This window comes from Camellia sinensis, chromosome 6, assembly GCF_055761805.1.
Source record: "Camellia sinensis isolate YWXY chromosome 6, ASM5576180v1, whole genome shotgun sequence".
Classification (NCBI taxonomy): Eukaryota; Viridiplantae; Streptophyta; class Magnoliopsida; order Ericales; family Theaceae; genus Camellia; species Camellia sinensis.
Window position 1 is genome coordinate 137,101,245 of NC_138966.1, and position 26,597 is coordinate 137,127,841.

The 26,597-nt window shown below is 36.8% G+C and overlaps 1 protein-coding gene and 1 long non-coding RNA gene across 3 annotated transcripts; one reads left to right on the forward strand and one right to left on the reverse strand.

The window, feature by feature from the left end:
* Positions 1–8,518: 8,518 nt before the first annotated feature.
* Positions 8,519–9,558, reverse strand: LOC145792401 (uncharacterized). Its single transcript, XR_014331800.1, has 3 exons — positions 9,425–9,558; positions 8,893–9,001; positions 8,519–8,813 (listed from the first exon to the last, which is right to left on the reverse strand). It is a non-coding gene; the product is annotated as an uncharacterized LOC145792401 (long non-coding RNA).
* Positions 9,559–11,541: 1,983 nt separating this feature from the next.
* On the forward strand, positions 11,542–25,371 carry AMK2 (adenosine monophosphate kinase). 2 transcript variants are annotated; one of them, XM_082874826.1, is made up of 8 exons: positions 11,941–12,269; positions 12,506–12,569; positions 13,613–13,695; positions 18,658–18,786; positions 18,865–18,999; positions 19,298–19,444; positions 19,592–19,666; positions 24,941–25,371. In XM_082874826.1, exons 1-8 carry the CDS (start codon positions 12,039–12,041, stop codon positions 25,043–25,045), a joined length of 969 nt encoding a protein of 322 aa, XP_082730952.1. In that variant the 5' UTR covers positions 11,941–12,038; the 3' UTR covers positions 25,046–25,371. The 2 variants fall into 2 exon arrangements, with proteins under 2 accessions (XP_082730953.1, XP_082730952.1); XM_082874827.1 differs by lacking the exon at positions 13,613–13,695 and having other exon boundaries at positions 11,542–12,269; positions 12,506–12,604.
* Positions 25,372–26,597: the final 1,226 nt, after the last annotated feature.

Below are 26,597 nucleotides of genomic sequence, written 5' to 3' on the forward strand. Positions count from 1 at the left end.
TTTGGGCCCCTTGACCTTCGTCCCCTTGTGCCTCTGGGACAACTACCCCTTCTGGAGTAGCCCCCACCCTCCTCTCCTCTGCCTTCTCCGCCATGGGGGTGTCCTCTCCACCAACCCTCATCTTCTTCAAAGCGGGCGCATCTTATGCCCCCTCAGTGGCGACTCTTTTCTTCTTTAACTTCCTCAGCCCTGTCTCCACCTCTCGTCTGCCCTTCTCCTTCAGCGGGTCTATGGGTTATGGCAAAGGGGCAAACTCATTCAGGTTCTTGTCCCCGAAAGGTTTAGGACGAGGTCGAATCCTCTTCTTCGACACCAACTTCGGAGCAGGTCCTAGTTGTGTCTCCTTATATTTGTTCGCTTGGGCGAACAATCTCCTTTCCTCCTCCTCCTCCGCTTTCCGTTGCCTCTCTAACTCCTCCCTTGCCGGATCCTCCTCCAATGGTTGCGGCCCCAAGTTCAGGGCAAACAACATTGACGGAAGGACCAGCTCATCCCATCTTATTCCTTTCTCCTCCCTCCATTCTCTCACCTTCTTCACTCGGTCTTCTACCACTCCGTCCAACTTGGGCTCGATCGATTTGGTGGGAACCTTCCACGTTGTGCGAACTCCTGCCCTACCGTTTGCCGTCATAAAGAACCACCTCGGCCTCAACCTCTTCACCGAAGATGGAAGACCCGCTACCAGCCCTCGCCCCACCACCGCTTGCAGAGTGACCCAAGTCTCCTGCTGACCGGAGGCCTTATAGCAGGAGAAGAACTCCTCTACTATCATTGCCACCCCTCCGGTCGCCTGCAGCCAGGCACTCGCGGAGGCCATTACTATCTTCCAGGCATTCAGCATCAGCTACCTTGGCGCCGCTTCTAACTTGTTCAACACATCCACCACCGCTTGTGGGAGAGATAGCCTCAAACCCCCTCGCAACGCCTCATTGTACAAGCTGAACTCGCTCGGCCGCACATCCGACGCCCTTTTCTTGGATGTAGGAAATCTTAACCCTATTTCCGAGGGAATCTGGTACTTCCTCCTTATTTCTTCCAACTCCTTCTCCCTAAGCGTAGATTTGTCCGGCTTGGTGTGCCAGTGGTCCGGCTCCACCTGGCTAATAGGTTTCACAGCTACAATCATCGTCCTTGGACGAGCCCGCACCGCCTCACCGACTACCCCTCCTTCCCTACGCTCCGTACGATACTGCTCTGTTAAATCCATCGCATCGTCGTTGCCTAATGGATCAACCCTTGCGGTTGTTGCTTCCTCTTGGGCCATCTCTCTTGTGTGTCTGCGAATGGCTTCGGATGTGGGCACAAGAAAGTCCACAAAGTGTTGCAAGGGTGTATCACTGGCAGCGAACGAGTTCACTTCTAGGATGTTTTGGTTTTTTGCAAAGAGATAGGTAAAACGGATAATACCAAACGCCCAAGGCTTACCTATATTCCAAGGGTCACAATTAAATTTTGCCAATTTGAAAATTTTCAAAAATCTGCCAAAACTGTCTTTTCAACACCCTGTATTGACCTATCGCTTCATTTATTGCTTAATGCCTAACCTTCCCCATTACGGGATTCTGCTACGTGTACGACCACGATCCATTCCCCCTTTCCCCTTCCCTGTCTATTCCACTTCGCTTCAACACGTACCCCGCAGCCTCTCGAGCCTCGCGTCACACCACCCGGTCGCCCTTTGCGGTCACCCTTCGCGGTCGGTCCTTCCCGTGGTCGGTCCCATCACTCGGCCACCTTCGCGGTCGGCCCTCTTCATGGTTGGTCCCTCCATTCGGTCACCCTTCACGGCCACCCTTCGCAGTCGGCCCTCCTCATGGTCGGTCCCTCCACCTGGCCACCCTTCGCGGTCGGCCCTTCCCGTGGTCAGTCCTACCACTCGGTCACCTTCACGGTCGGCCCCTCCACTCGGCCACCCTTCGCAGTCGATTCTCCCTGTGGTCGATACCACTCGGTCACCTTCGCGGTCGGCCCTCCTTATGGTCGGTCCCTCCACTCGGTCACCCTTCATGCTTAGCCCTTCTCACGGTCGGCCCCTTTACTTGGTCGCCCTTTGTGGCCACCCTTCGCAGTCGGTCCCACCCCTCGGTCGGCCTTCGCCTCGACAGTCTCTCACAACCGTCGTTTCCTTCATTATTCCCTTCGTTGGACTAAAGCTGCACTCGGGAATGGGGGACTACTGACACGGGTAAGCCCACAAAGGATACAACCCACCGTTTAGGGCCCAATACATAACTCAAATATTAAGGCCCAACGCTGTTGGAGCTCAACATGACATTAAGAACCAATAGCACCTAAACACGTAGCAAGAGAAAGACAAGCCACATAAGCAAACAAAGATCCTGCAAAGTTATTGCACTGCACATCGGCCATTAATAAAGGCCCTTACAGCATTTATTGCGGTAAGCCCTCCTCGTCGAGATAGAACGGCCTCACCATGAACAAGGCAAGCTAGAGCATAGAATTTCGACCATGACGACAGGTCGGAAGGGACAATGAAATGATTACCAGAGGATATAAACAGAGGTCGAAGACAAGAAGAAGGTTAAGCTTTCTATTTCTACATTCCACCTCTCTTTCTAACTTGCTCGTTGAAGGGTTAGCTGGGGGACTCCCCGTTCCCCGTTGAACTCTTATGCAGGTCTTCTGGTGGGCTTGGTACCTCGGGCACCGGTTAGAAGAGTGTGGATCGATCCGACCCGTTCCATCTGGAACACGCTGTATAATCAAAAATAGTTTTAGAGTTTTAAAGTTTGGGATAATTTGATATTTCGTTGTAGTTGAGTAGATGTGTGTGAGAGAAAAAGTATTGAGAATGAGAAAGGAGAGAGAAAAAGTAATTGATTGATGTGTAGGAAAGAGAGAGAGTGATTTTTGAAAAAAGATTTCAAAAAATTTCTAACCAAACAAAATTTTTGAAATTTTTTCAAAAATTATATTTTGAGAGTTAAACCAAATAAGGCCGGAGATTTCCCTCTAAAATACTATTCATTCAATATTTTTTATTATATTACAAATGACTTTTAATATGTAAATTGAATTTTTATAAAATTGGCATCATTAAAAAGGGTGAAATCATACCTTTAAAATGAGTATAATATTAAATATATTTTATAAAATTTTCAAAATTAAATATTTATTAATGAACAAAAATTGGTAGATGAAGTTAATGAACAAAAACAGTGTTCTATGAAACCATACATTTTCAATATAAAGCCTCAAAGTATCCTACCAACCATGCTTCTTAACTTCTCCTGCCAACCATGCTTAATTCCTGTCAAAGTATCCTTATTAACTTCTCTCACCAACTGGTAGATGAAAAGTATCAGCATTTTAAATGTTGAATTCAAGTCATTAACGTAAGAAATAGTTTATATATACAGATATCTTTCTTTTCTAAAAGCACAAGTCTTTTCCTATCAAAGCTACAATTATCTTTCCATATATACTTTCTATAGAAATGTCTTCAAGTGTGAATTGGGTGGAAAGTCAGTTCAACGTAGTCGAGCATTCTTAATAGAAGAGGATAAAAATCTATGTAATGCACGGCTTGAAATTTCTCAAGATCCTGTACGGGGTACTAATCAAAAGAAAGAGAAGTTATGGGAGCATATTAGTGCCAAGTATCATGAGCTCTTGCCAAGCTACAACACTGGCTCTCGAACAACAAAATCCCTCCAATGTCGCATGGCTTTAATAATGAAGGCCATTAACAAGTTCCGGGGATGTGTTTGATCAGTTGAATGCCTTAATCCCAATGGTGCTTTTGAGATAGATTTTGTAAGACTTTTGTCATTTATTATGTGTATAAGTTAATGTTTAAAAAAAAATGCCGAACAAGAAGCTCCTATATCTTACACAATGTTGTTACTACTGTAAATATTTTTTTCTTTTTATTTTTTTTAATTCTCATTTTGCAGATGGATCAGGCCAAAATCCTATTTGCACGAGACCCTAAAGAGAGGAAAGGATCGCAATATGATCATGTATGGCTTATTCTTAAGGGGGCTGAGAAATGGCTTGACAATACCCCTAAAGAAAATCCCAAACAAGGGTATGATTACTTTGAAGGATTTCAAAATGGATCCCCTATATCTACATCCCTAGTAGCACTATCATCCATTGATTTGGATTCAAACGAAGAGACTGTAGCAGAGGTGGACCATCACGTCAATTCTCCATGGGGCCTATGAACATATCTTTCGGTTGCCTTATTTTGTCCTATATGTTTTGCTCTTTTTATCAGGTGGGCCCCTTTCTTTTTGTTTTTTTTGGATTGGTGTGGCATGGTGCTGCTCGTTTGTCTTTTGTTTTCTATTTGATTGTTGTATAACGTTTGGTAGGGCCTGGTATGCCCCTTGTTTTTGTATTCCTTTGTCTTTAATTTATAACTTACTTACCCCAAAAAAGAAGAAGCTAATAAGAGTTATCTCCTTGAATCCATTATTGAAGGAAACCAATAAATCATGGTGAATTTGAAAAGAGGGCAAAAGCAAAGAGAATAATGATTTGCTAAAATGGAAAATGATTTTGCAACGCGTGTGTAACTCATGATGTTACAAGTTGAAAATAAAAGTAAAAGATTAAAACTTCAGCGTGAACATCAAGAGAAAGAAATCAGGAAGATGGACTTGAAATGCATTGCAGACCCAATTGATTGTGAGTATTTTCGAAGGAAAAAATTAGAAATTTTAGAACAAAATGATCAAGTAGCCAACAACTCTGTTTCTTTTAGCAATGGTGATTTTAGTAGCTTTAGCCAATATGAAGGTGGTAATGTCTTACCAGATTACTGGTGCTAGGAAATTCATTACTATGTTTTTGTACTTTGTTTAGTCAGAACATATTTTATAAATATAACTATCACTACTTCAAATTGGCACATGCTACTACTTCAATGACTACCAACCCAACATCTCATAGTATCTTCCAATCTACATCCCATTGCTAAAGACAAAACTAATAGCACTACAGAGAATTGTAGCTACTGTTACATGTTGGGAAAATGAGAGAGCAGTGCCTTGAGTAAAAAACAAAGCTCCAGTACATGTAAACTCAAAAAGCTCCAAGTGCAAAAACAATAAATGGAGCATTAAATCAATAACCATGTCTTCTAAATGGGGCAATTACCATGTCTTTCCCATAAATGCTCAACCAATGCATTTCTCAAAACATAGTGAGCCTCTTTGTCTTTTATATTTTTATGTCGGGCAAGAAATTGTTGAAATTGTTCTGTTTCATCTACCACCATCTCAATATTGGGGATGGAAGCTGGAGTAGCAGAATTAATAACACTTGCATGTCCACCACACTCATCTTCAACAATCATGTTATGCATTATGATGCACGCTGCAACAACCCTCATACTGTTTACTGATTAATGACTGATTGATTACCGATAATCACCAATTACTGTTAAACGGAACTGATAATGACTGATAACTGACTGAGAATTGAACTGATTAAAGTACTGAACTAACTGACTGAAATTGAAACCGAATTGAGTGAATACATCTGTTTGAATTGCATTTTATCTGTTGACTGTTTGTTTGATCTGTTCGTGTTTTATGTTTAAACTATTAATTGAAGGCCTTATCGGCGGCCGAACCGGAAATGGGTTAGTGTATTATGATCGTCATATTTAATATGATTTTATGGTATAATTATCTGAAAACTGATTAGGTATGATTAAATTAGATTAAATATTGATCAATTGCAGAGTTGGCCTTATTTACCGAACTACCCCTAGTGGACCACTATCTCACACACACACTTGAGCCTTATACATTGAATCAAACATTTCTTTAGCCTATTTGTGAGACCCTTAGCCGACCATAGAGAGAGAGACTTGAGGAGTTGAGTTCATCTCAATATTGCTTAGAATTTGAAGAGAATTGAAGTGTAGATTGCTAAATTGAGCTCCTAGTCTTCTAATTCAAGACCTAAGGTAGAGTAATTACCCTCTTGTTTATGAATTGAGCTTGTTCTTGCATGATTCATGTCACATTTGTATTCAGTTTAATACTCATATATATATATATATATATACAAATTCGAGTTGATGAAGAGTCTATCGATATTCGATCAACTTGATTGTTTATAGGTATATTCTACTCAATATTCTTTAAAAATTGAACGGTTCGGATGATGAAAATAAAGTCCGAAATAATTTTCATAAGCTGCATAACAGTCACTATTGTGTAAGTCGCACAGCAGTGACCCTGACCCGTAGATTATCCATAAAAAAATGTAATAATTCAAATTAAATTGATGCCCATACAATTAGCTTAGGCATAACAAAATAGAGGGTTTATTTTTAAATTTGTAATTACCATTTTTTTTTTAATAGTAAATGTGTTTCAATTAGATAGCTTTCAATGTTTTATCAATTTAATTTTTTGCATGAATGACCAATGGAACTATTGTGCACCTCATGGAGTTTGTTTTGAGTCTTATCTTAATAATCTGAATTGTTCATTTTTTAAGAAATATCGAGTAAAATATATTTATAAAAAATTAAATTAATTATATATTAATAGTAACTTCATTAAATCATATTTGTTTTCAATTTTATACTTATAATCATATCTATAATTCATTTTTTTTTAATATCTACAAATATGATTTGATGAAGATATTATCAATGTTCGACCAATTTAATTTTTTACAAGTATTTTCTACTTAATATTTTTTTTAAAAATTAATTATTCAAATTATCAAAATAGGACAAAAAAACAGACCCCATGAGGCCCAAAATCTATGCCCACTATACAACAGTGAACCATAATCCTACCGTTTAAATGGTTTAGATTTTAAAAATAAGTCCAAAGATGACAACCATGAAATTGAACTTACTGGGCAAGATGGACCCCAAGAAAATCATAAATTCATAATAGTGATACCATGTCTCCATTCAATCATAACTTTCTATATAAATGTATCCTAGTATGCAGAAGTGTAAGATGGGTTAATTAATCAGTTGAATTATATAAGATAATTATATTTATATAATGAAATTCACTCAGCATTTTATTGTTGTAAAATACTATTACATATCAACGATGGCGTAGTTTCACCATTATACTAAAGTTTACTAAAAAATAACCTATTTGAAATATATAAAATACTAGCGTATGCCCGTGCCTGAAGGCACGGTGTAAATAATATTAGGATTAAAATATAATTGTAATGTATACGTATTATGTTTAAATTTATGGAGTCTGTAGTATTTTTTGATAAAGATATTGAAAAAATATAAATTAAAAAAAAATTATTCTTCTTGAAGAATTTGTAACAGTTTTACTTGTACCAGACGCTTTAGAATTTAAATAAAATAATAACTTCCCATAGTGTATACCCTCGTGCCTAAAGACACGATGTAAATAATAATGAGATGAAAATGTAATTAAATATAATTTATATAATTTGTTACTAAAAATTTAATGGAAACATTTTTTTTTAATGACGTTAGGTTTCTCACAAATATATGTTAAGTATCTGAATAATCAAAACTACTTGATATTTTTTTATTTTTTAATAAAAATAAATAAATTGTTAATATAAAAAAAATTATTTAAACAATAACAATCCTGTAGCATTATTCTTTAAACAATTTTGTGCAATTATTTAACTACAGCTACTTTTTCTTTTCTTCTTCTACTTCTTTTTGTTTTTGTTCTTTTTCGAGCAGAGCGCTCTGTCTCTCTTTTTCCTCTACGTCTCTCTCTTCCTATTTAAATTCCATTGTTGCTCAAGTTTGAGTTTCGAATGGGAGTCATAACCCAATTAATAAACATTATGACACATTAAAAATTACAAACCCAAACCCAAATCTTAGAAACACAAATTCAAACACAATAAAACCTTTTAGAAATCAAACCACATTTCAAAATGAAATCCATTCGAAGTAGATCAGAGAGAAATTTAAAATTCATAGTAACTTAAAAACAAATTATAAAATCATTATTATTAAAATTTATAAATTTATCATTAATTTGTAATTTTTTTTTTCACATTTACCCTGTGCAGTTATTTCCCCTAAATATAATGATCAAAATGGATCTCTTAAATAAGGTTGTTAACTTAATTTATATATATAGTGAATTTAATCATTTATTTAATAGTGAATTTATATATAGTGAATAAATAGCAAATTTTGCAAACCAATTGATGGGAAATGTATTTAAGGCACGCAAGCAGGATATGGCTCAGGATCATAACACCAATTGCTTAGAAACGTCCTTACAAGTAATCAACAGAAGAATGCTGATATGGTTGAGTAGAAAGGTAGGGCCCATAGGGGGCATGTTGATACAATGCCTACATCAAGGAATGTATAAAGACTGGTCCCTTAGAAGTAGAAAGAATGAAATAAACAGAAAAACTATTTTAGACCTGGCAAAAAAGAGATCAATGCAAGTTAAAAAGGGTAGAAAAGCTGATGGAGGAAGGCAGGGTCACACATGAAAAATGAATTAAGCAACACCCTTGCTTCAGGAAGAAGAAAATGTAACTCAAACTATCACACAAAAAGCCACGGTCAACATGAATAATGAATTTGAAAAAGCAGTTGAATTTACATTGTATCTGAATCTAAATCTGGTAAAAATAATAAAAAGAAGTGACAACCTGTTCCAGGGAGCTTCCTTCTGTTTTTGATGCCTCATTTACTTCCTGCTCAAGTGACAATGCTAGTTCCAAGGCCTTAGAAGCAGAGTTTGTTGTAACAGCAGTTACTCTACGAATTCCCTTGGCAATTCCCCCTTCAGACAACAGAGCAAACACCTTAGCCTCTCATGTATTTGATAAATGGGTCCCTAAAAAAATCAACACACTACACCTTAATATTTAATAGGACTCCCAGAAGTGGCACCAGAAATTACAAAGAGATGCTACCTCCACACAACTCTGCGGAAATTGATAACCACTCATCATTTTCTGGATCAGCAAAGAGGTCCTCCACTTTTCGGCCAATTGACACAACCCTAACGGGATCAGGATAGACCTATATCAAAAACAAAAATTCCACAGATTGATCATATGCCTGAACAAACTCCAATACCAAATTTTGTGAACTCCACACTCATGAATTTATATATAGTGAAAATTTAAGAGTTATAGCATTTTCCATATATATCCCTTTGAAATAGAGATTCAAAAGCAAAACAATATCTAGAGACAATCAAACCCAGTTCAATATATGTGGTGGAAAAAAAAAAAAAAAAAAAACTTTTACTCAAATGATCAATATCAATATATAAACAACTTTGATCAAATCAGAATAAAAAATGAAAACAGGGTACCCAAATGATCAATATCAATATACAAACAAAACAGGGTACCCAAATCAGAATTTAAAAAACTTTTACTTAAATGATCAATATCAATATATAAACAACTTTAAACAAATCAGAATAAAAAAAACAACCAACACGCATCATCCATTAACATGTGCAATGATCGAAGAAATCATCGAACACTTTTGGATCGACATCGATGTCGTCTTCTTTCTTCTTTTTCTCCCTTGATTGTTATACATTGGTCTGAATCAATGAATGTTGAGATCTAAAACTATTCTCATCGATTTGGGGGATGGGACATTTGAACGGATGAAGAGTTGCTGTAGGTGTTACTTCTGACGACGGCAGAGGAGGGAGAGGGAGAGGACATGAAGAGGGAGAAATATTTCTTCAAACCCAGAAAACCATTTTACCCAAATTTGTGTTTCTCTCTCAAACAACCCCAATCGAAACTTGTCGCTACGTACTTCTTCTCTTCCATTTCTCTCTCTCTCTCTGCCAATACACAAAAAGCTTGAATTCGATATATATATATATATATATAATCAAAACAACCTAAGGTTACTAAAACTTGTATATATACACAAACATATAGAGAGATGAATTTATGAAAAGCTGAGAAATGAATGTGGGTGAGAAACGTGGGTTAGGGTTTCGGTCTTTGAGAGAGAGAGAGAGAGAGACGTGGACATGAGTGAGAAGCGTGGAAGAGGGAGAGAGAGATATGGCTTTGAGAGAGAGAGAGCATGGACGTGGGTTAACACATGGACACTAAGAAGATGTTTATGGGCGGGAATATGAAATTCTTAAATTGGTTCATACATTTTTTAGCGTTAGATGTTGTTATTGAAAGTCATCTCAACCGTTCAAATGTCCTAGTAGGACAATTGTGTCTAACATATTTTCAAAATCCGTTCTGCTTTATTATATAGATTGTTTAGTGCTGCTTTTAGATTCATTTGGTGCAATTTCTCACATTAAGAGTTGATAATTGAAAATTAATTTTTTTTAGCTTTCAAATAATTGATTTTTAATTTATTTAAATTATTTTTTATCTCCTAAGTTATAAATAAAATTTACACCAATCACTTGTTTACATACAAACACGACTTTATTATTATTATTATTTAAAAGAAAGAGTTATAAGCTATTCCTCTAAACTATACCAAACACGACCTTTTCAAGCCCTTTTATTTATTTATTTATTTATTTATATTAAATTTCTTGACAATTAGGTGGCCTTTGTCACTACTATTTCAATTATTCACACGCGCACATATATATATATATATATATATATATTAATAATCAGATGATTGGTGAAATGCAGAGAACTAGTAGTGATGGTGGTTGAAGTGGTAATGAAGAGGGGTGAGTGTAAATAAAATAAGAGTTTTTATTGTTCTTAAGATTTATGTAGATTTTGATAGTGATAGTAAGTGTAACATTACTCTTTAAGTATTGATAAGTTATAAATAAACTCTCTAAAATATATAATAAATACATATATCCTCTTATATTTTGCAAAATACATTGTGTTTTAATGTTTTAAAATTGCATAATATATAATTTACATGTTGGTCAATCATGAAATTAATCATTATGTTTTAAGTCTTTGATAATGTCAACAATTTTATTTTTGAAAATTTAAACTTTACTCAGAGTTGTCCATTTCAAATTTTTGTTTTTTTTTGTTTTTATATTTTACAAGAATGTTTAACTCACCATGATCACATTGCCTCCGTTTGGGAAGTGGGTTGGCCTTTTAGTTTTTTAGCTTTTGTGGCTATTTGAACTTGGGCTCAAAAGTTTGTTTGGGAAGAGCTTTTTGGTTTTTTAACTTTTTTTTGAGAGAAAAGTATAATAATTATGGGTTAGATGTGATGTTTTGTCTGTTATGACTCAAATAACTTATTCTGTCTTTTGTGGCTCAAAGAGCCAAAAGAACCCAAATAAACTCTTCCTAAACGACACCATTATGAGTTTAGATGTCTCATTTGAATTATTACATGTGGTTGAAACTAATTATGTGTTGAGATTGATGATGATAAAAAGATGTGCTAATATTTATGGCCGATAACGGTAGAAAGAGAAGTAAATGATTAGTAGATGTTGATAAAGAGAGTGAGCAATTGGTCGATAATGATAAAAGTACAATGGCATAGTAATGGAGAGATAAGAGTCGCCATTGACATGCTGCAGGGTATATATTGGTGCTGAGTGACTAGGGGTAAAATGAGAGACAAAAAAAATAGGTTTAGTGAGGAAGGAAAAAAATAAGGATAATATTGGTATTTTAATTTATGAAATGTTAAAAAATTAGTTAAAATAATAAAAAAGTCACTAAAATTAGTCAACTTATTATTTTTTTTTTTTTGTAATTTTTTTTTTTTTCAACAATGATAGGTGACTCGAAAAATTATAACTCGAATGGTTCAAAACATCCAAAACGACGTCGTTTTGAATATAGAAGACGTCGTTTTGACACATTCGAACCATTCGAGCTACAAAAATTTGAGCCACCAAATAATTTTTTTTTTTTTTTCGGCGGATTTAGTGTTGAAGGGTAGTAGGGTAATTTTACTTTCTAATAGCGTTCAAACGCAGGAGAATCTATATAATTCTACAAAAAAATCAGAGGGAAGAATCTATTTGTGACCAGTTATTGGTAACGTTTGATAATCATTAATAAATTATTGGTATTTTCACAGACTGTAGTATTCGAAGGTGAAGGAGGGAGCAATGGCTTGCTGTTCATTGAGTTTCCCGGCGACGACCAAAGCAAAGTATCCATCTCCATCATCATCATCATCATCATCATCGAATTCAGCTGTTTCTGCTACCGTCTCTCCATCTTCTTCTTCTTGTTTTTCAAGTTCAAAATCCATTTCACACTCACACTTGTTTCTGTCCTCCTCACGCGGCATTTATTACCAACAAACCCTAGTCCGCCGGAGGCCTTCCTATTTCCAGGTGATATGATGATTTTGGGAGTTTTTGGAATTGGCTTCTCTCCGTCTATGTTTGGTAGCTGAGAATTTGAAAGGAAAATTTCTGCCCAATTTTCTCACCAACTAAACTGCAGAAAGCTACTGTTTTTCTCGATTTATTCTCGGTGACCAAACAGAGGCTGGCTTTGATTTATTTTTTATTTTTTGTTTTTTGTGATTTGATCTTTGGCTTTCTTATTCTTGATGGGTTTTGGGCAGGTTGTGTCATCAGGGAATAAGCCAGAACCACTGAAGGTGATGATATCTGGGGCTCCTGCTTCAGGTAAAGGGACACAATGTCAGCTCATCACTAAGAAAGTATGTTATTCTTCTCCATATTCTCTCCCCTTGGTTCTGTGGAATGGGATAGAATGGAAAGGAAAAATGATCATTTATTTACAATTGTGAATGAAGTAATGTATTTTTTAGTATTCTTTTACTCTGTGTTTGGTTGAGGATTTGGAAACAGAAAATGAAAAAAGGTAGGTAAAATATAAATAAAATATACGTACATTTAACCTAATTTCACACGCCTTTTCCCTTTCCCATTTCAAATTTCTTTCCAAATCTCTTAACCAAACACAACGGTAGCAACCATTACGAGGGAATGATCATTCCATTCCGGTAAACCAAACAATACCTTAGTGTTATTGGAATTTGAATTGTAAATGCAACTATAATTGGAACTCAGCTGGATATGCAATTCCATCTCTCAGATCACATCTATTTGGACCTCACAAGGCGTATCATGATACCTAATGTTTTCTCTTGTTTGTCCATTTTGGTAAATGAATAATGAACTTAGGTTGTGCTTATACATTAATTGATTCATTCCTTTTGCATTCTCTTTGTTTGCCTATAGGACCTGTTATGGACTCTTCTATGTCCCCCAAAATACCCATGTCACCAAACTTGACAAGGGTAACGGTGTAGGATATGTGTCTGGCATTAGTACCCAATTTAGAAACTTGGATCTTTTAATTTTTTTATGAAATTTGTAGAGAAGAAACTCACATTGCTACTAAAGAAACATATCTAGCTTCTCACATGGATGAGATTGAAATTTCATATTTTTTCCAAATCCTACTCAATTTCAAGTACGTTTTTATGTAACTTACAACATCTCATATAATAATAATATACAACATGCAATATATATAAGCATTCATGACGTGTCCCCGTACTCATATCCCACTTTTGAATACATATCTTAGTATCCTAAGATTTAGATTTATGAAGTTTTGACTCTTTGATATGCACCTGCACATGATACTCATATTCGAGAACATGTAACATAGATGACCTGTGATTTTTTTATTTTTATAGATAAATTCATGCTCATACGCTTTGAACAATTTGTGTTCACTTCATCCCAGCCAAAGCCTACCCCTTTTGCCAAGTCCAATGGGGTCTGTGCTAATCTCTCTCTTTGTTAATCAAAGCTCCATTTAACTTGTTGTGCAACTAACTGAACCCAAAGAGAGATTGTTTCAGGGACAATGTCAATGAAGGAATAAGATTATGTTAGATCATTTGATTTAGATCACTTAATTGGAATTCATCTAATTTCAAAAAATTCTTGAGGCTTTCCCTTGATATAAAGATAGAGACTCACAAAAATGAACACATTTGCTCAGGAAAGTGATAGATATCAATTCTTTGAGGTGGAAAGTTTTTGCTTTAAGAGGTTTGCACTAGAACATTGAAATATACATGCATGCCAAAATAGATTAAGGTTGTGTTTGGATAAAAGATTTGAGGAGTGATTTGTGGAGGAAAAGGAAAAAATGAATGAAATAGAAACTATAAACTTTTTTCACTTTTCCATTCCGTTCATAAATCCCTCATCAAATTCTTGATCCAAACACAACCTAACTAGATTTAAGGATGAGAAAATTGAGGACAAAAAAATATATTGTGTGCCTCGACATTTTCTTGACTTGATAAAAATTTGTGGGAAATGCTAATTTCCCCTTTAATAGATTCATATTAGCATTCTTTCACGTGGCAATAGATGAACGAGAGCATTGTCCTCTAAGAAAAGAGTCTCTTTTGCCCCCTTTTATTTCAAATATTTACAACTTCCTTGATTAATCAAACCCTAAACATGGAGGATTTGTGAATGAAGTTGTTTTCTGGTACCTTGTTTCTTCCCTCCTTTTCTTTTTGTCTTTTTTTTTTTGATTTATTTGGTATACAATGTTCTACTCCTTAGAAGAGTATCCCGAGAATTACGGGCAGTTCACTTAAATATGTTTAGATCGCTTTTTGACGTGGTAAATAGGACTATGGGAAGAGAGCCGGCGGTCAGCTCCGGCGAAGTTTGTTCCAGTGTACGAGGAGCAGAGGGCAAATATATCAAAGCTAAAGTGTCTGAACAAAAGGGTTAGCAGAGGTAAGAGAATCTGCAGAATTTGTAGGATAAAAGATTTGGAGTGTTTTATAAAAAATTGAAGGAATAGGAAGCAGTCAGTATCGGACCCCTCTTGCGTACCGGAAGTCAAGGACACCGACGGCCAGTGGATATAAGCGGAGTTATCGTGGTCATGCACCTTTTAAGGCGGCGTATGTTTGCCAACGGTACGTTCAGAATATTTCCCAATATATTAAGAAAACTAGGAGGGGAGTGAGGAAGTTGCAGCTGTACGATGAACAATTAAGGGACGTTAAATTTAATAATAAAGGTGTGGCGAGATTGCTTAATGGTATTAAGCTCGGTAATAAGAGATGTAACTGCCAATCAGACAAGATCGTAGTTAAGGGTATAAAATTAATTGGGAATATTTAATTGGGACAAGATGCTAAAGACGAAACTGTGGTCCATCACGTTTTGTTTTTTGTCATAAGTGATAATAATCCATCAGATTCTGTCCCCACACCTGACAAGATATTTATTGGAGTTGGCGAGGGTAATCCTGAGACCTGGATTGTTGATCCTGACCAGTCCGACCGGTTTCGGATGCTAAAGAAAATGAGATTCAAGCTCGTTGGTGGCAAGGACAGAGAGTACGTTCATCACGAGATAGAAGTTGTGGACCGGTTCTTCCCAGTTGATGTTTGGACGGACTACAAAATGTTGGAAGTATTCAGAAGGGTGCCATATATTTAGTGGCTGCCACTATTAGTGGAAAAGAATGCAAAATTACTTTAAGGAGTCAAATGTACTTTAAGGCTATTTAGAATTATAATTTATGTTTTTTTATTTGTAATGTTCAGGTTTTGAATGGAGGTGAACGATATAAAAACTAGGGTTGTTGAAGGTGTTTTAGCAAGTGATTTCAGTTGTATTGAACTTGCGTTGCCTAATTTATTTTCTCAATTGAGGTTAAGTTACAAACAAAAAAGTATTAAGGTTGATAAAATATTCACCCCTTTGCGCACCCAATGTCAATGGGTTGGCCAGAGTAAATGTTTATGATCGGAGGTTAGATGGTAATGACAGTCTGCAGGCGTGGTTTATTTTCTCGGTGGATTGTTAATGTGAGTCAGTCTATTATGGGAATGGTTATTGTTCAATTAATGACAAACATGTGCCATGGATGGTGAAGTATCGATTTGAAAATTCAATATTAAAAGGGGGATTACGTATTGTAAAATGAAGGGGTATCTGTAGTATTCTATGAGTGACATGCCAGAAGATTCACAAATGGGGGCCCCCTCTATTGTTGTGTTATCTAAAAAATATACTAATGAAAATGTTGATGTTTGGCATTGTCCTCCAACGAAGGCCAATTCTGCAGATTCTCTTACCTCTGCTAACCCTTCTGTTCAGACACTTTAGCTTTGATATATTTGCCCTCTGCTCCTCGTACACCGGAACAAACTTTGCCGAAGTTGACCGCCGGCTCTCTTCCCACAGTCCTATTTGCCTAGACAAAAAACGATCTACACACATTTGAGTGAACTGCCCGTAATTCTCGGGATACTCTTCTAAAGAGTACAACATAGTATACCAAATAAATCAAAAAAAAAAAGACAAAAAGAAAAGGAGGGACGAAACAAGGTACTAGAAAACAATTTCACCACAATAGCTATCCCACTGCAAAAGCATATTCCTCTCTGTCACAAAATATTTTTTGGTACCAAATATATAGCAAAACTGGCCCGCGTGTAAGGACGAAGATTCCCCATTCAAAATAATTCAAATACATTTATTTTCCCGTCTTTGCTTTATGTCTATCATTCTGCAAGAATATTTTACTTTACAACCACACAAACCACCAGAAAAGCAACATTTGTATAGCACTATCTGACAAAGGAATCAAAAGTACTCACACCACTCACACCTGGGCTCGGGTGTAACTTCCTTTTAACCACATCCATACACGTGTCCATAAGTACAGTAATGGACGGCCCAGATCAGCAGGAGGGGGGGCACTGGTAATATTAATACAGTGCCTACCCAGTCACACCACTCACACCATTCACACTAGGTTTTTTAACTAATAGGGAGGCCTTATACGGCTGGTGTGGGTTCACTGTTTATCACTATAAAATGCCTTGCCAAGCCTCTTTCCATTTTTATGCCAAGAATGTTTTACTCACCCACCCACAATGCCCATGCCCAAAAGAACAACTCTTAGAACTCCTCCAATCCCTTCTCCAACTAGCCAGTCAGCCATACTACATCCTTGTCGCAAGAGAGCTCCACGAAGATGGAAACCCTCACCTTCATGCCATGGTTCAATGCACAAAGAAGATCAAAACCTCTAACCCGAGATTTTTCGATCTCATTGGAACCAACGGCAGAATCTATCATCCAAATATAGAAAAACTCCATTCGCCAACAGCAAGTCGACAGTATATACAGAAAGGGGGCGAGTTCGTCGAATAGGGAGAATTTTCATTGAAGGGGAAAAGTCCTTTGAAAAACAGAGACGAACTCTGGAGGGGAATACTTGCAGAAGCAGAAACGGAGGAACAATTCTTTATACTCTGTAAAGAAAGATGTCCCACCGATTACGTAACAAAATACCCCAAATTAAAAATATTTTCGAGGGATCATTACAAAAGAGAGAGACCCTCATATACTAGTCCCTTCAATTCATTTCCTTTCTTAAATGAAGAAGTAAAAAAATTGGCAGAAAATAATATTTTGTTTGCTAGTCGAAATTTCGTTTAATACGAGTTATGTCAAAATTGTTGTCTCTCCGTTTAGAGGGAAGATGAGTTCCTTAGATTAGGGATACACAAAAACAATATCAACTATTTATATACTGACGAAAAACTCTCCTCCTCCTCCTCTGATAACAGGAACCAAAACAGCGGCCAATCTGCCCAGTCTCCCTCAACCTTGAAGGACCCTCAAGAACAGGCAAAACCGCCTGAGCCAGAAGCCTCGGACAACACAATTACTTCTTTGGCAGAATAACTTTCAAGGACTACGATCAAAACGTCGTCTACAACGTCATAGACGACATCAAATACTCGACAGTCCCTACCGAATTAATGAAGAATTTAGTAGGTTGCCAAAGAGACTTCCATATATTTGTTAAATTCCAACCAGATCTCACTATTAGAGGAGTTTTATTTACTTACTACATTTCCCTTATTATCAACTATTACATCTTGAGTCACATTACTATTTTTTACACTGAAGATTACATTTCGTAAAACATTAGAAAATTTCAGATTGTGATGAGTATCCAGCATTGGTGCCTGCAGAGAAAGGGTCCTTGAAATGGGGAATGGTGCAGAAAGCAAATAGCTACCCCTACCCCTAAAATGCTTTTGAAGTTTAGTTTAGTCTAGGACTCTATGGACAATCGTCTTCTGCAGTTTGCAGAGGATGCTAATTTCACTCTGTTACAGGGCCCATTAGCTGATGAAAAAATTATCAAATAAAAGTTATTGCATTATTAGTATTCCTTATTGATAAACATATGAATTTTATTGGTAGTTTCTGTTTTTAAATTATGTTTTGCCTTAACGAGATGAAAGACATAAAACTTTCTTCTTGTTACTAGATTTAATTTAACATATTTCAGTACAAAAAGAATCCATGTTTTGGATTTTTCAATCTGTGTAGTAAGTTTTACATTTTTACCCTTGTTTTAATGTAACTTGGTTGGAATGTTTGTTAGCTGATGAGTCGATTGGCCATCTTTTCCTATAAGGCCCACTTTTAATTTCAGGCAAGACTTTCCTTTGTACTCGAAGGTTATTTGTGCTCCAGTTTTACCACCAAAGTTGTACGTGAAAGTATAATTTAAATTTTTAATTAAATTGATTAGCAACATTTTCTTGATGCTCTGCTTTGAAGTTGTTAATGTGTGCTTTCTTGGCGACATTATTTCTCTGTCTGTTGAGTTGCTGGTCTTATTGGCCCATGAAGAAAAGCTGATTGAATCAAGTCATCTTCATATATGCAGTATGGTCTGGTGCATATTGCGGCTGGAGATTTACTGAGGGCAGAAATTTCATCTGGGAGTGAAATGGGGAAGCAAGCAAAGGAATACATGGAAAAAGGACAATTGGTCCCTAACGAAATAGTTGTCATGGTAGGTTTGGTGTTTTTTATTTTGCAGTATTATTTGCTCTTTCAAATGTAAATCCTTGACTTCCTATAGATCATGTAGATGGTGAAGGAACGCCTTTCACAACCAGATTCTCAAGAAAATGGATGGCTTTTGGATGGGTACCCAAGGAGCTTATCTCAAGCAACTGCTCTTCAAGAATTTGGATTTCAGCCAGACATATTTATCCTTCTAGAAGTGAGGTTTTGTTGTTTTTATTGTTGCTGTTGTACTTGATAACCATTTAGTTACATTGAATCATCACGTCATGAAGAGATTCCAAGAACCACATGGTAGCCAAAAACAATGTGTGGCTATTGTGTAGACTTGAAACTATCTTTATAGTCCATGAAGGCTTATCTTGCTTGCACAGGTATTAGTTTGTGATGTCAGCATTCAATTATCTCTGGCCCTTATTTAGTTGTCCCACTGTTAATAAGTTTTTTTGGCTTTACCTTCTGTAATTCGACCTAAGCATTCGCCTCTATGTTTGCAGGTCCCCGAGGATAATCTTGTTGAGCGAGTGGTTGGGCGTAGGTTAGATCCTGTTACTGGTAGGATATACCACTTGAAGTATTCTCCACCAGAGACTGAAGAAATTGCTTCTAGGCTTACCCAACGCTTTGACGACACAGAAGAAAAGGTAATTTCAAAATTTTCTTTTACGTGGCTTGAATACTTGCACTTTGAAGAACTCATAGTGTTCTTTGACTAAGGTTTCCATTTTTATTGATGGTTCACCTTCTATATCATCAACAATTTTGTTTTGTCCCATATTGGCCTTATTTAGGTAAAGTTGCGATTGCAAACTCATCATCAAAATGTGGAGTCGGTGCTTTCAATGTTTGAGGACGTAACTGTCAAGGTATGTGATATACTCTTTCAGCCTCCCCTTATTGTGTGTATGTGTGTGAATCAGGATTGCATATAAAAATGCAAATGAAACCTCGATACCTGAAAAGAAATAAAGGAAAATCAATGAAAAAATCGTTCATAACATGAATATATTAATGAAAATTACTTGGAGCTGCAACTGATATTGTTGCTAGCTCTTTTATGTGTTTGCCTAATTTATCAACTAGCTTACATCGTCTACCATCTTAGTAGCTTATCACCTACCCTCGCCCCCCCCCCCCCTCTCTCTCTCTCTCTCACACACACACACACACACATACACACACATTTGTGTATGTGCTTGTGCCATACCCCACCTGCATAGTATTGTCCACATTTGTGTCGTCTAGTGTGCCCATACACACCAAAAGTGGCCTACATAGGAGTAGGGATGTTAGAAAAACCGACCAAATCAGCTATATTTGGTCTGTTTTTAAATAAGAATCAGTTTATGCGGATTTCAAATTTGATTTTTTTCAGTTTTCGTTTTGGTATTGGTTCAAGCATCTTGTGCAACGAACTAAACCAAAACTGACTGCTTCAACATATATTGTATTTGTAATATATATAATCTAATAATATAATGATATTAATAAGTATAATAAATTATTAACCTTAATTAATTAACTTTATCATCTTTATAACTTGAGTTTGTAAACTCTTATTATATATAATTAACTCATTATTCTTGAAATCTTAATATTTTTAAACTTTTTTTTTGTTTTTATTTTTGTTAATCTAGGAATTAAAAAGTATTTATTAAATGGATGGATTGGATATGTTTAAAATGGTAGACAAATAACTAATTTAATGTTTTTATATAGATTAGTGATTATATTTAAAAGTGGCTTAAGTTTGAAAGGTCCTAGATCGATTAACTGAACTGAACCGTTTCAATTGGTTCGGTGCTGTGCGGTGCAGTTTGATGGGAAAAGCGGTCTGTATTGGTGTTTAAAATAATAAAACCAACATTATTGGTTTGGTGGAATTTTTTTACCTAAATACTGACCGGACTGGTCCGGTCCGGACCAAACCAAACCGATTACATCCCTACACGGGGGGGTAGCTATATTAACCCAGATACAGACATTCTTCCAAGCAATGTGAACTCTACCCATCTCATCTCTACCTATATTGGTGGACAAAATACTATACAGGTGGGGTTGGGGTATGACAAATGGCATCGGACTGAGGTGTAAGAATTTATGTATTATTGATTGATGTCTTGATTGATAGATTACAAGATGCATTAATTACAATTCCTATACAATCTATATATAGAAGAAAATGTGGTAGTAGGTGTAGTGGAGGTGATAGTGGGTTAGGTGAAGTGGAGTGTGTAGTGGAGTAGAGGTTGGTGAAGTGGAGTGTGTAGTGGAGTAGGTGAAGGTAATGTGGTAGTAGGTGTAGTGGAGGTGATAGTGGGTTAGGTGAAGTGGAGTGTGTAGTGGAGTAGAGGTAGGTGAAGTGGAGTGTGTAGTGGAGTAGGTGAAGGTAAAGATGGGAAATTCTAACAGCCCCCCGCAAACTCAAGGAGGAGAGAAACTAACCAACTTGAGTTTGGAGAGAGTAACAAAACAAGAAAATACATAAAAATAAAAAAGGATAGGAGACACTGTATGGTCGTGTCAGACCGTTGGTGAAGACACTGTATGGGGTGTCATAACGTTGTAGAGGACACTGTATGGTGGTGTCAGACCGATGTAGAAGACAGTTTATGGGGTCATGTCGGACCGTTGTAGAAGACAATGTTGTGACAGTTTACGGAGTCTTGCTGGACCCTTGTAGAAACTAACCGGAATCAATGTCGGGACAGTTTACAGAGTCTTGTCGGACCCATAAAGGAGCTAACCGGAATCAATGTCGGGACAGTTTACAGAGTCTTGTCGGACCCATAAAGGAGCTAACCGGAATCAATGTCGGGACAGTTTACAGAGTCTTGTCGGACACTTGTAAAAAACTAACCGGAATCAATGTCGGGACAGTTTACAGAGTCTTGTCGGACTCTTAAAAAGTTGCACCCTCAAAAGGTGTGCCCAATTTTGTCAAAAGGCGTGCCATCAAAAGGCGTGCCCAATTCATCAAAAGGCGTGCCATCAAAAGGCGTGCCATCAAAAGGCGTGTCCACTTTGTCAAAAGATGTGCCATGAAAAGGCGTGCCAGTTTGTCGGGCGGCAAGAGGCGCGCGATACGCGTGGCTGCCTCGGCTATTTAACCAAGACGGAGGCTGAGGCTGAGGCATACCATTCTGAAACCTCTGAAACCAACCCTTCGCTGAAAAAACTCTGCCTCTGCGGAGAGAGAAACTGTGGAACACTTTGTTGCCATTCTGTCACCAACCCTTCCGAACATTACCAGTCTGAAATTGCTATTTCGCTGAAACACTTAGCAACCCAAAAAACATGGCCTCTTCTTCCCGTCCAGCTACCCAGAACCTGCTCACGCTCTTTCCAGAACTGAACGAGCCCACAAGAGAAATAACTGGTGCGGTGGCCAGTGAACCTCAACCAAACACCTCTGGTTTTGCTCCATTGAACTTTCCGATGCGGTCGGTGGAGCAAAAAATGGCGGTGCAAACTGATATTGAGGCTAATCAGTATACTCTGAAGTCATGCGTGGAAACCATGACGGCGGTCACAAATTTGTCGAACCGGCTGCAGAGTAGGACAAATGAGGTGCAGCATTTAAATTCCCAGCTGGCTCTGCTCCAACGCATGTATAAGGATGCGCGAGCAGAGATAAGTGTGCTGAAAGCAGAAAATAAGGAGCTGAAGCGGAAGGCCACTGTGATGTTCCGATTTGGAGGTCCGCCGTATGCTGCAGTGGAGGAGTATGGAGGAGTGAACGTGCTCGGCGGCGTAGGAAACACGGAGGCAGCACCGTCAAGGGCCGCCCAGGACGGAGGAAAGAAGAAGAGATCTGCAGCAGAGTAGAGAAGAAAAATCCCACTGTGGGTGTTGGGTGTGTTATGGTGGTTTTTTTTTTTTTTTTTTTTTTTTTTTTTTTTTTTTCTCGTGTAAAATTATGATCGGGGTTGATCCTGACATGAATAAAATAAGTGTGTTTGGCAAACTCGAATGGTAGGTGTGGTAAGGCAGAAAAATCAACTGGAATGAATTTTTTTTTTTTTTTTTTTTTTTTTTGTGAAAATAATAATAATAATAATAATAATAATAATAATAATAATAATAATAATAATAATATTAATATGGAAATCATGGAGTGGGCGGTGGTACAAAAATATTGTGTAGAAAAAGAGGGAGATGGTGGAAAAGAGAGGCCACTCATGTTATTAAAATAAATTAAGGAATTAAAAAAAGTGATATTGGTTTTGTTTTCAAAAAAGATGGATTAAAATAAATATAAAAAAAGAAAAAGAAAGTGGAGACCATGATGAAAGGTGGGAACAAGTGTGCTGGTGCTGTGTTGTAATGGTCAGAAAGAGAGATAAGAAAATAAAATAAAATAAATTTCAAGGTGCTGTGTTGTAATGGCATTGAAATATCCACCATCATAAAGAGTATCAGTGGTGCTGCATATGTTTATGAGCATTATTTGAGGCCTTTCTTTCTTAACCCACAGCAGACTGTTAACGTCTAGTATGTCCCAAGGAAGAAGGACATCTTCAGTAAGCCAGATGACATTCTAACTGCTGCTGAGAAGTACATAGAAGAACATGGCCCGGAAGCATTTGAGAAGCTTGTTAGCAAGGATAGGGAAACCAAGTTCAGGAGTAGCAATTACACGTATTTTGATGAGGACCACAGCTATTGAGCCTTGTTTGGCTGAGGGAAACACCTTTTTTCCGCTGCTGTTAGGAGTATCTTTCCGGTGGAGAAGCTGCTATGGACTATTTGGGGAGAGTGATGTCGAAAGCCGGAGCCTTGGATCTCGCCACCGGCGTCGGCGGAAAGATCGAGAAAGACGATGTTCTCTCCGCTGTCCAGAAGTATGAGCAGTATCACGGCTACTATGATGCCGAGAGAGAATGAGATGTTATGAAGATATGATGAGGAGGTAGGTATGTAGTAGACAATTCTAGCGGACTAGGTTGAGGTCCGGCGGGCGGCCAAGGCGAGGTTGCCGCCCGCCGGTGAAGCGAAAAAATATTAAATTCTTAACCTTGCTCTGATACCATGTAATAATTTATGTATTATTGATTGATGTCTTGATTGATAGATTACAAGATGCATTAATTACAATTCCTATACAATCTATATATAGAAGAAAATGTGGTAGTAGGTGTAGTGGAGGTGATAGTGGGTTAGGTGAAGTGGAGTGTGTAGTGGAGTAGAGGTTGGTGAAGTGGAGTGTGTAGTGGAGTAGGTGAAGGTAATGTGGTAGTAGGTGTAGTGGAGGTGATAGTGGGTTAGGTGAAGTGGAGTGTGTAGTGGAGTAGAGGTAGGTGAAGTGGAGTGTGTAGTGGAGTAGGTGAAGGTAAAGATGGGAAATTCTAACATGAGGACATTCTGGTCTTCAAGTGGTGGTGGCTGCTTATGGTCTTCTCTTAGAGGGTAGAGGCCTCTAGAGTTTCCAGTTATGGGGAGTTGGGAGATGGTATAGAATCAACCTTGTTTGGGAGAGCTTCTGAATTTGGGCTAATATAGCTCTCCAAAAGTTTTTTTTTTTTTTTTTTTTTTTTGGGAATTGCTGATATATGTATGGAATATCAACGATCTCTGGGTTCAACAGAGTGTTATGAAATGTTGGTCTGAGCTTTCTTAACTGTGCACATGTATACATTTGAGTATTATTATCCTGTGCAGTTTTTGAATTAGCCACACAAGGATATAACTTGTTCAGTTCACTTTGATCCTCTTCTGTTGTTATAGCCTGAGTGTTTCTGAGAACTTGTTGATTTTATAAGTTTAGTGACACTTCACATCTGTCTGCAGCCTCACTGTTCAGCTATGAATCATTTCCACTTGGTCAAGGGTTAAAGGATGGTCACTCTCTAATAACTAATCACTGAGAAAACACTTTCATGTCTCTTCTTCCTATTTATGAAGTTTTTTTTTTTTTTTTTCCATCAAATAATTATTTTAGAAATCAGAAGGTGATATTTTTATTGCATGGTTGGAATAATTTTAGCTAATAGACAAAAAACAACAAAAAAATCTACACTTCGGCAACATGTTTTTAAGCCATCTCTGTGTGTGTGTGTGTTTTCCTGAGTGTATTTTTTTTTTTTTTTTAATGACTGTTCTTCCTGAAATCTAAGTTGGATTGCCATTGTTTGTTTCAGGTGAATGGAAATGTATCCAAGGAGGAAGTATTTGCACAAATTGACAGTGCGTTGACACAACTTCTTGAGCAAAAGCAGGCTACTTTGGGATCTATGGCAGCTTGAAGATAAGAGCATATAAAAGAGATACAATACCTTTCTTTGCCTTTTGGCTAAGATTAAACAGAATAAAATGATGTGGAAGAACCTGGAAATTAGCATGATAGATCATGCCTTCCCTATTAGATCAAATTGGTGGAGATAAGACTATGCATAGACAAATTATAACTAGATGTATTAATGCTTTTCGGTATTTGTGCTTTGTTTTTCATTTTTTCTCATTCTCCGAAGAAAAAAAAAATAAAAAAAATTATGTTTCCTTACACTAGCAATATCACATGTTGTTGTCATTCTTACTTTTTGAATCAAAGTTGTAAAGGCTGTGATTGGAAGTAGCTGTGTTGGGTAATTTTACTTTTGACTGTTGCTAGATTAGTTGCTGCTGTCCTTTCAGTTGCTATAATTGTCATTGGGTTCGATTATATTGAAGAATTTAAGTAAGACCTTATTCCTTGGCCCTTTTTATGTTTACTTAATTATATGTTAATTTTCTATTTTCTATCTAATTGCCACTATACTACTGACCTTTAATGTCCATTTTGTTGCTGCAGCCGTTAACAATTTCATTCTACTGTAGAATAGTGCATGCAACCGCCCTTTACTTACGGTAAATGCGTAAGCTTTAATGTTTCCATCCATGTTACATTTATGTTTCCATCCATGTTACATGCGACGCTTTTCGTTTTATGATGTGATGATTAATCTACTTCTTATTAATATATATAGATTGTTATTGTATCGTATAAATTACATGTATTATTAAACTTTCAATCTTATAAATAAATATCTAATGAAGTACCTTACATGTCATTCATTACATCAATACAATTATGATACAAAAATTTAGTAATCACAACATATCTCTGATTTTGAAAGTAGTTGTGCTTCCATAGCTACTCAGAAACTTCTCTTTTTTTTTGTCCTTTTCCTTTGTTGACTCCTTCCAACAAATCTAACCATTTCAAAATACTGTCTTTATGAGTTTGGTGGATGTTGATGATTGATAGTAAAAGTCTCTGTTACAAAGTGTTTCTATGTGAATCCTTATAAAAGTATTTAGAGGCATGTGTTGAAAAAGCTATCCCAATAACTATAGTTGGTGATCTAACAAATCTTGGATTTCAAATATATTTTCTTTTGACTTTGAACTTGGGGAATGAAGAAAGAATATCAACTCTCCATGTGAAGTCAAAAAAGACTTTCTTATTATGTTTTTGGTACGTTGGAGGCTGTAACTTGGAAAAAATGGGAGTTGAATCCTTGACTTTTTAATTGGGTTTCAGAGTTCTAAAAATGTGCAATGAAGGCAAATGCAAATGTGTGAGTTGTGCTACACAATTTTGTTTTTTTTTTTTTTTGGTAGTGGTAATTATCATAGATATAGGGCTGTTTGGGGTAACCCTTTTTCTGCTTCATTTTTTTAATAACCTATTTGAATTACTTCTACGTAATAAAATTTTAGAATAAGCTATATCGAATAATCTGATATAGATTTTCAAAATAAAAGAAAATTATAAACAACCCTATAAGCTGTACCAAATAGGATTACGAACATGTT

What these genes read in the sequence shown, in the direction of transcription:
- AMK2 (XM_082874826.1), top strand. Translation starts at nt 12,039, where the DNA reads ATGGCTTGCTGTTCATTGAGTTTCCCGGCGACGACCAAAGCAAAGTAT. An exon ending in CTAACGAAATAGTTGTCATG is followed by an intron (nt 18,787 to 18,864) that starts GTAGGTTTGGTG and finishes TAGATCATGTAG; the next exon opens with ATGGTGAAGGAACGCCTTTC. An exon ending in ACATATTTATCCTTCTAGAA is followed by an intron (nt 19,000 to 19,297) that starts GTGAGGTTTTGT and finishes CTATGTTTGCAG; the next exon opens with GTCCCCGAGGATAATCTTGT.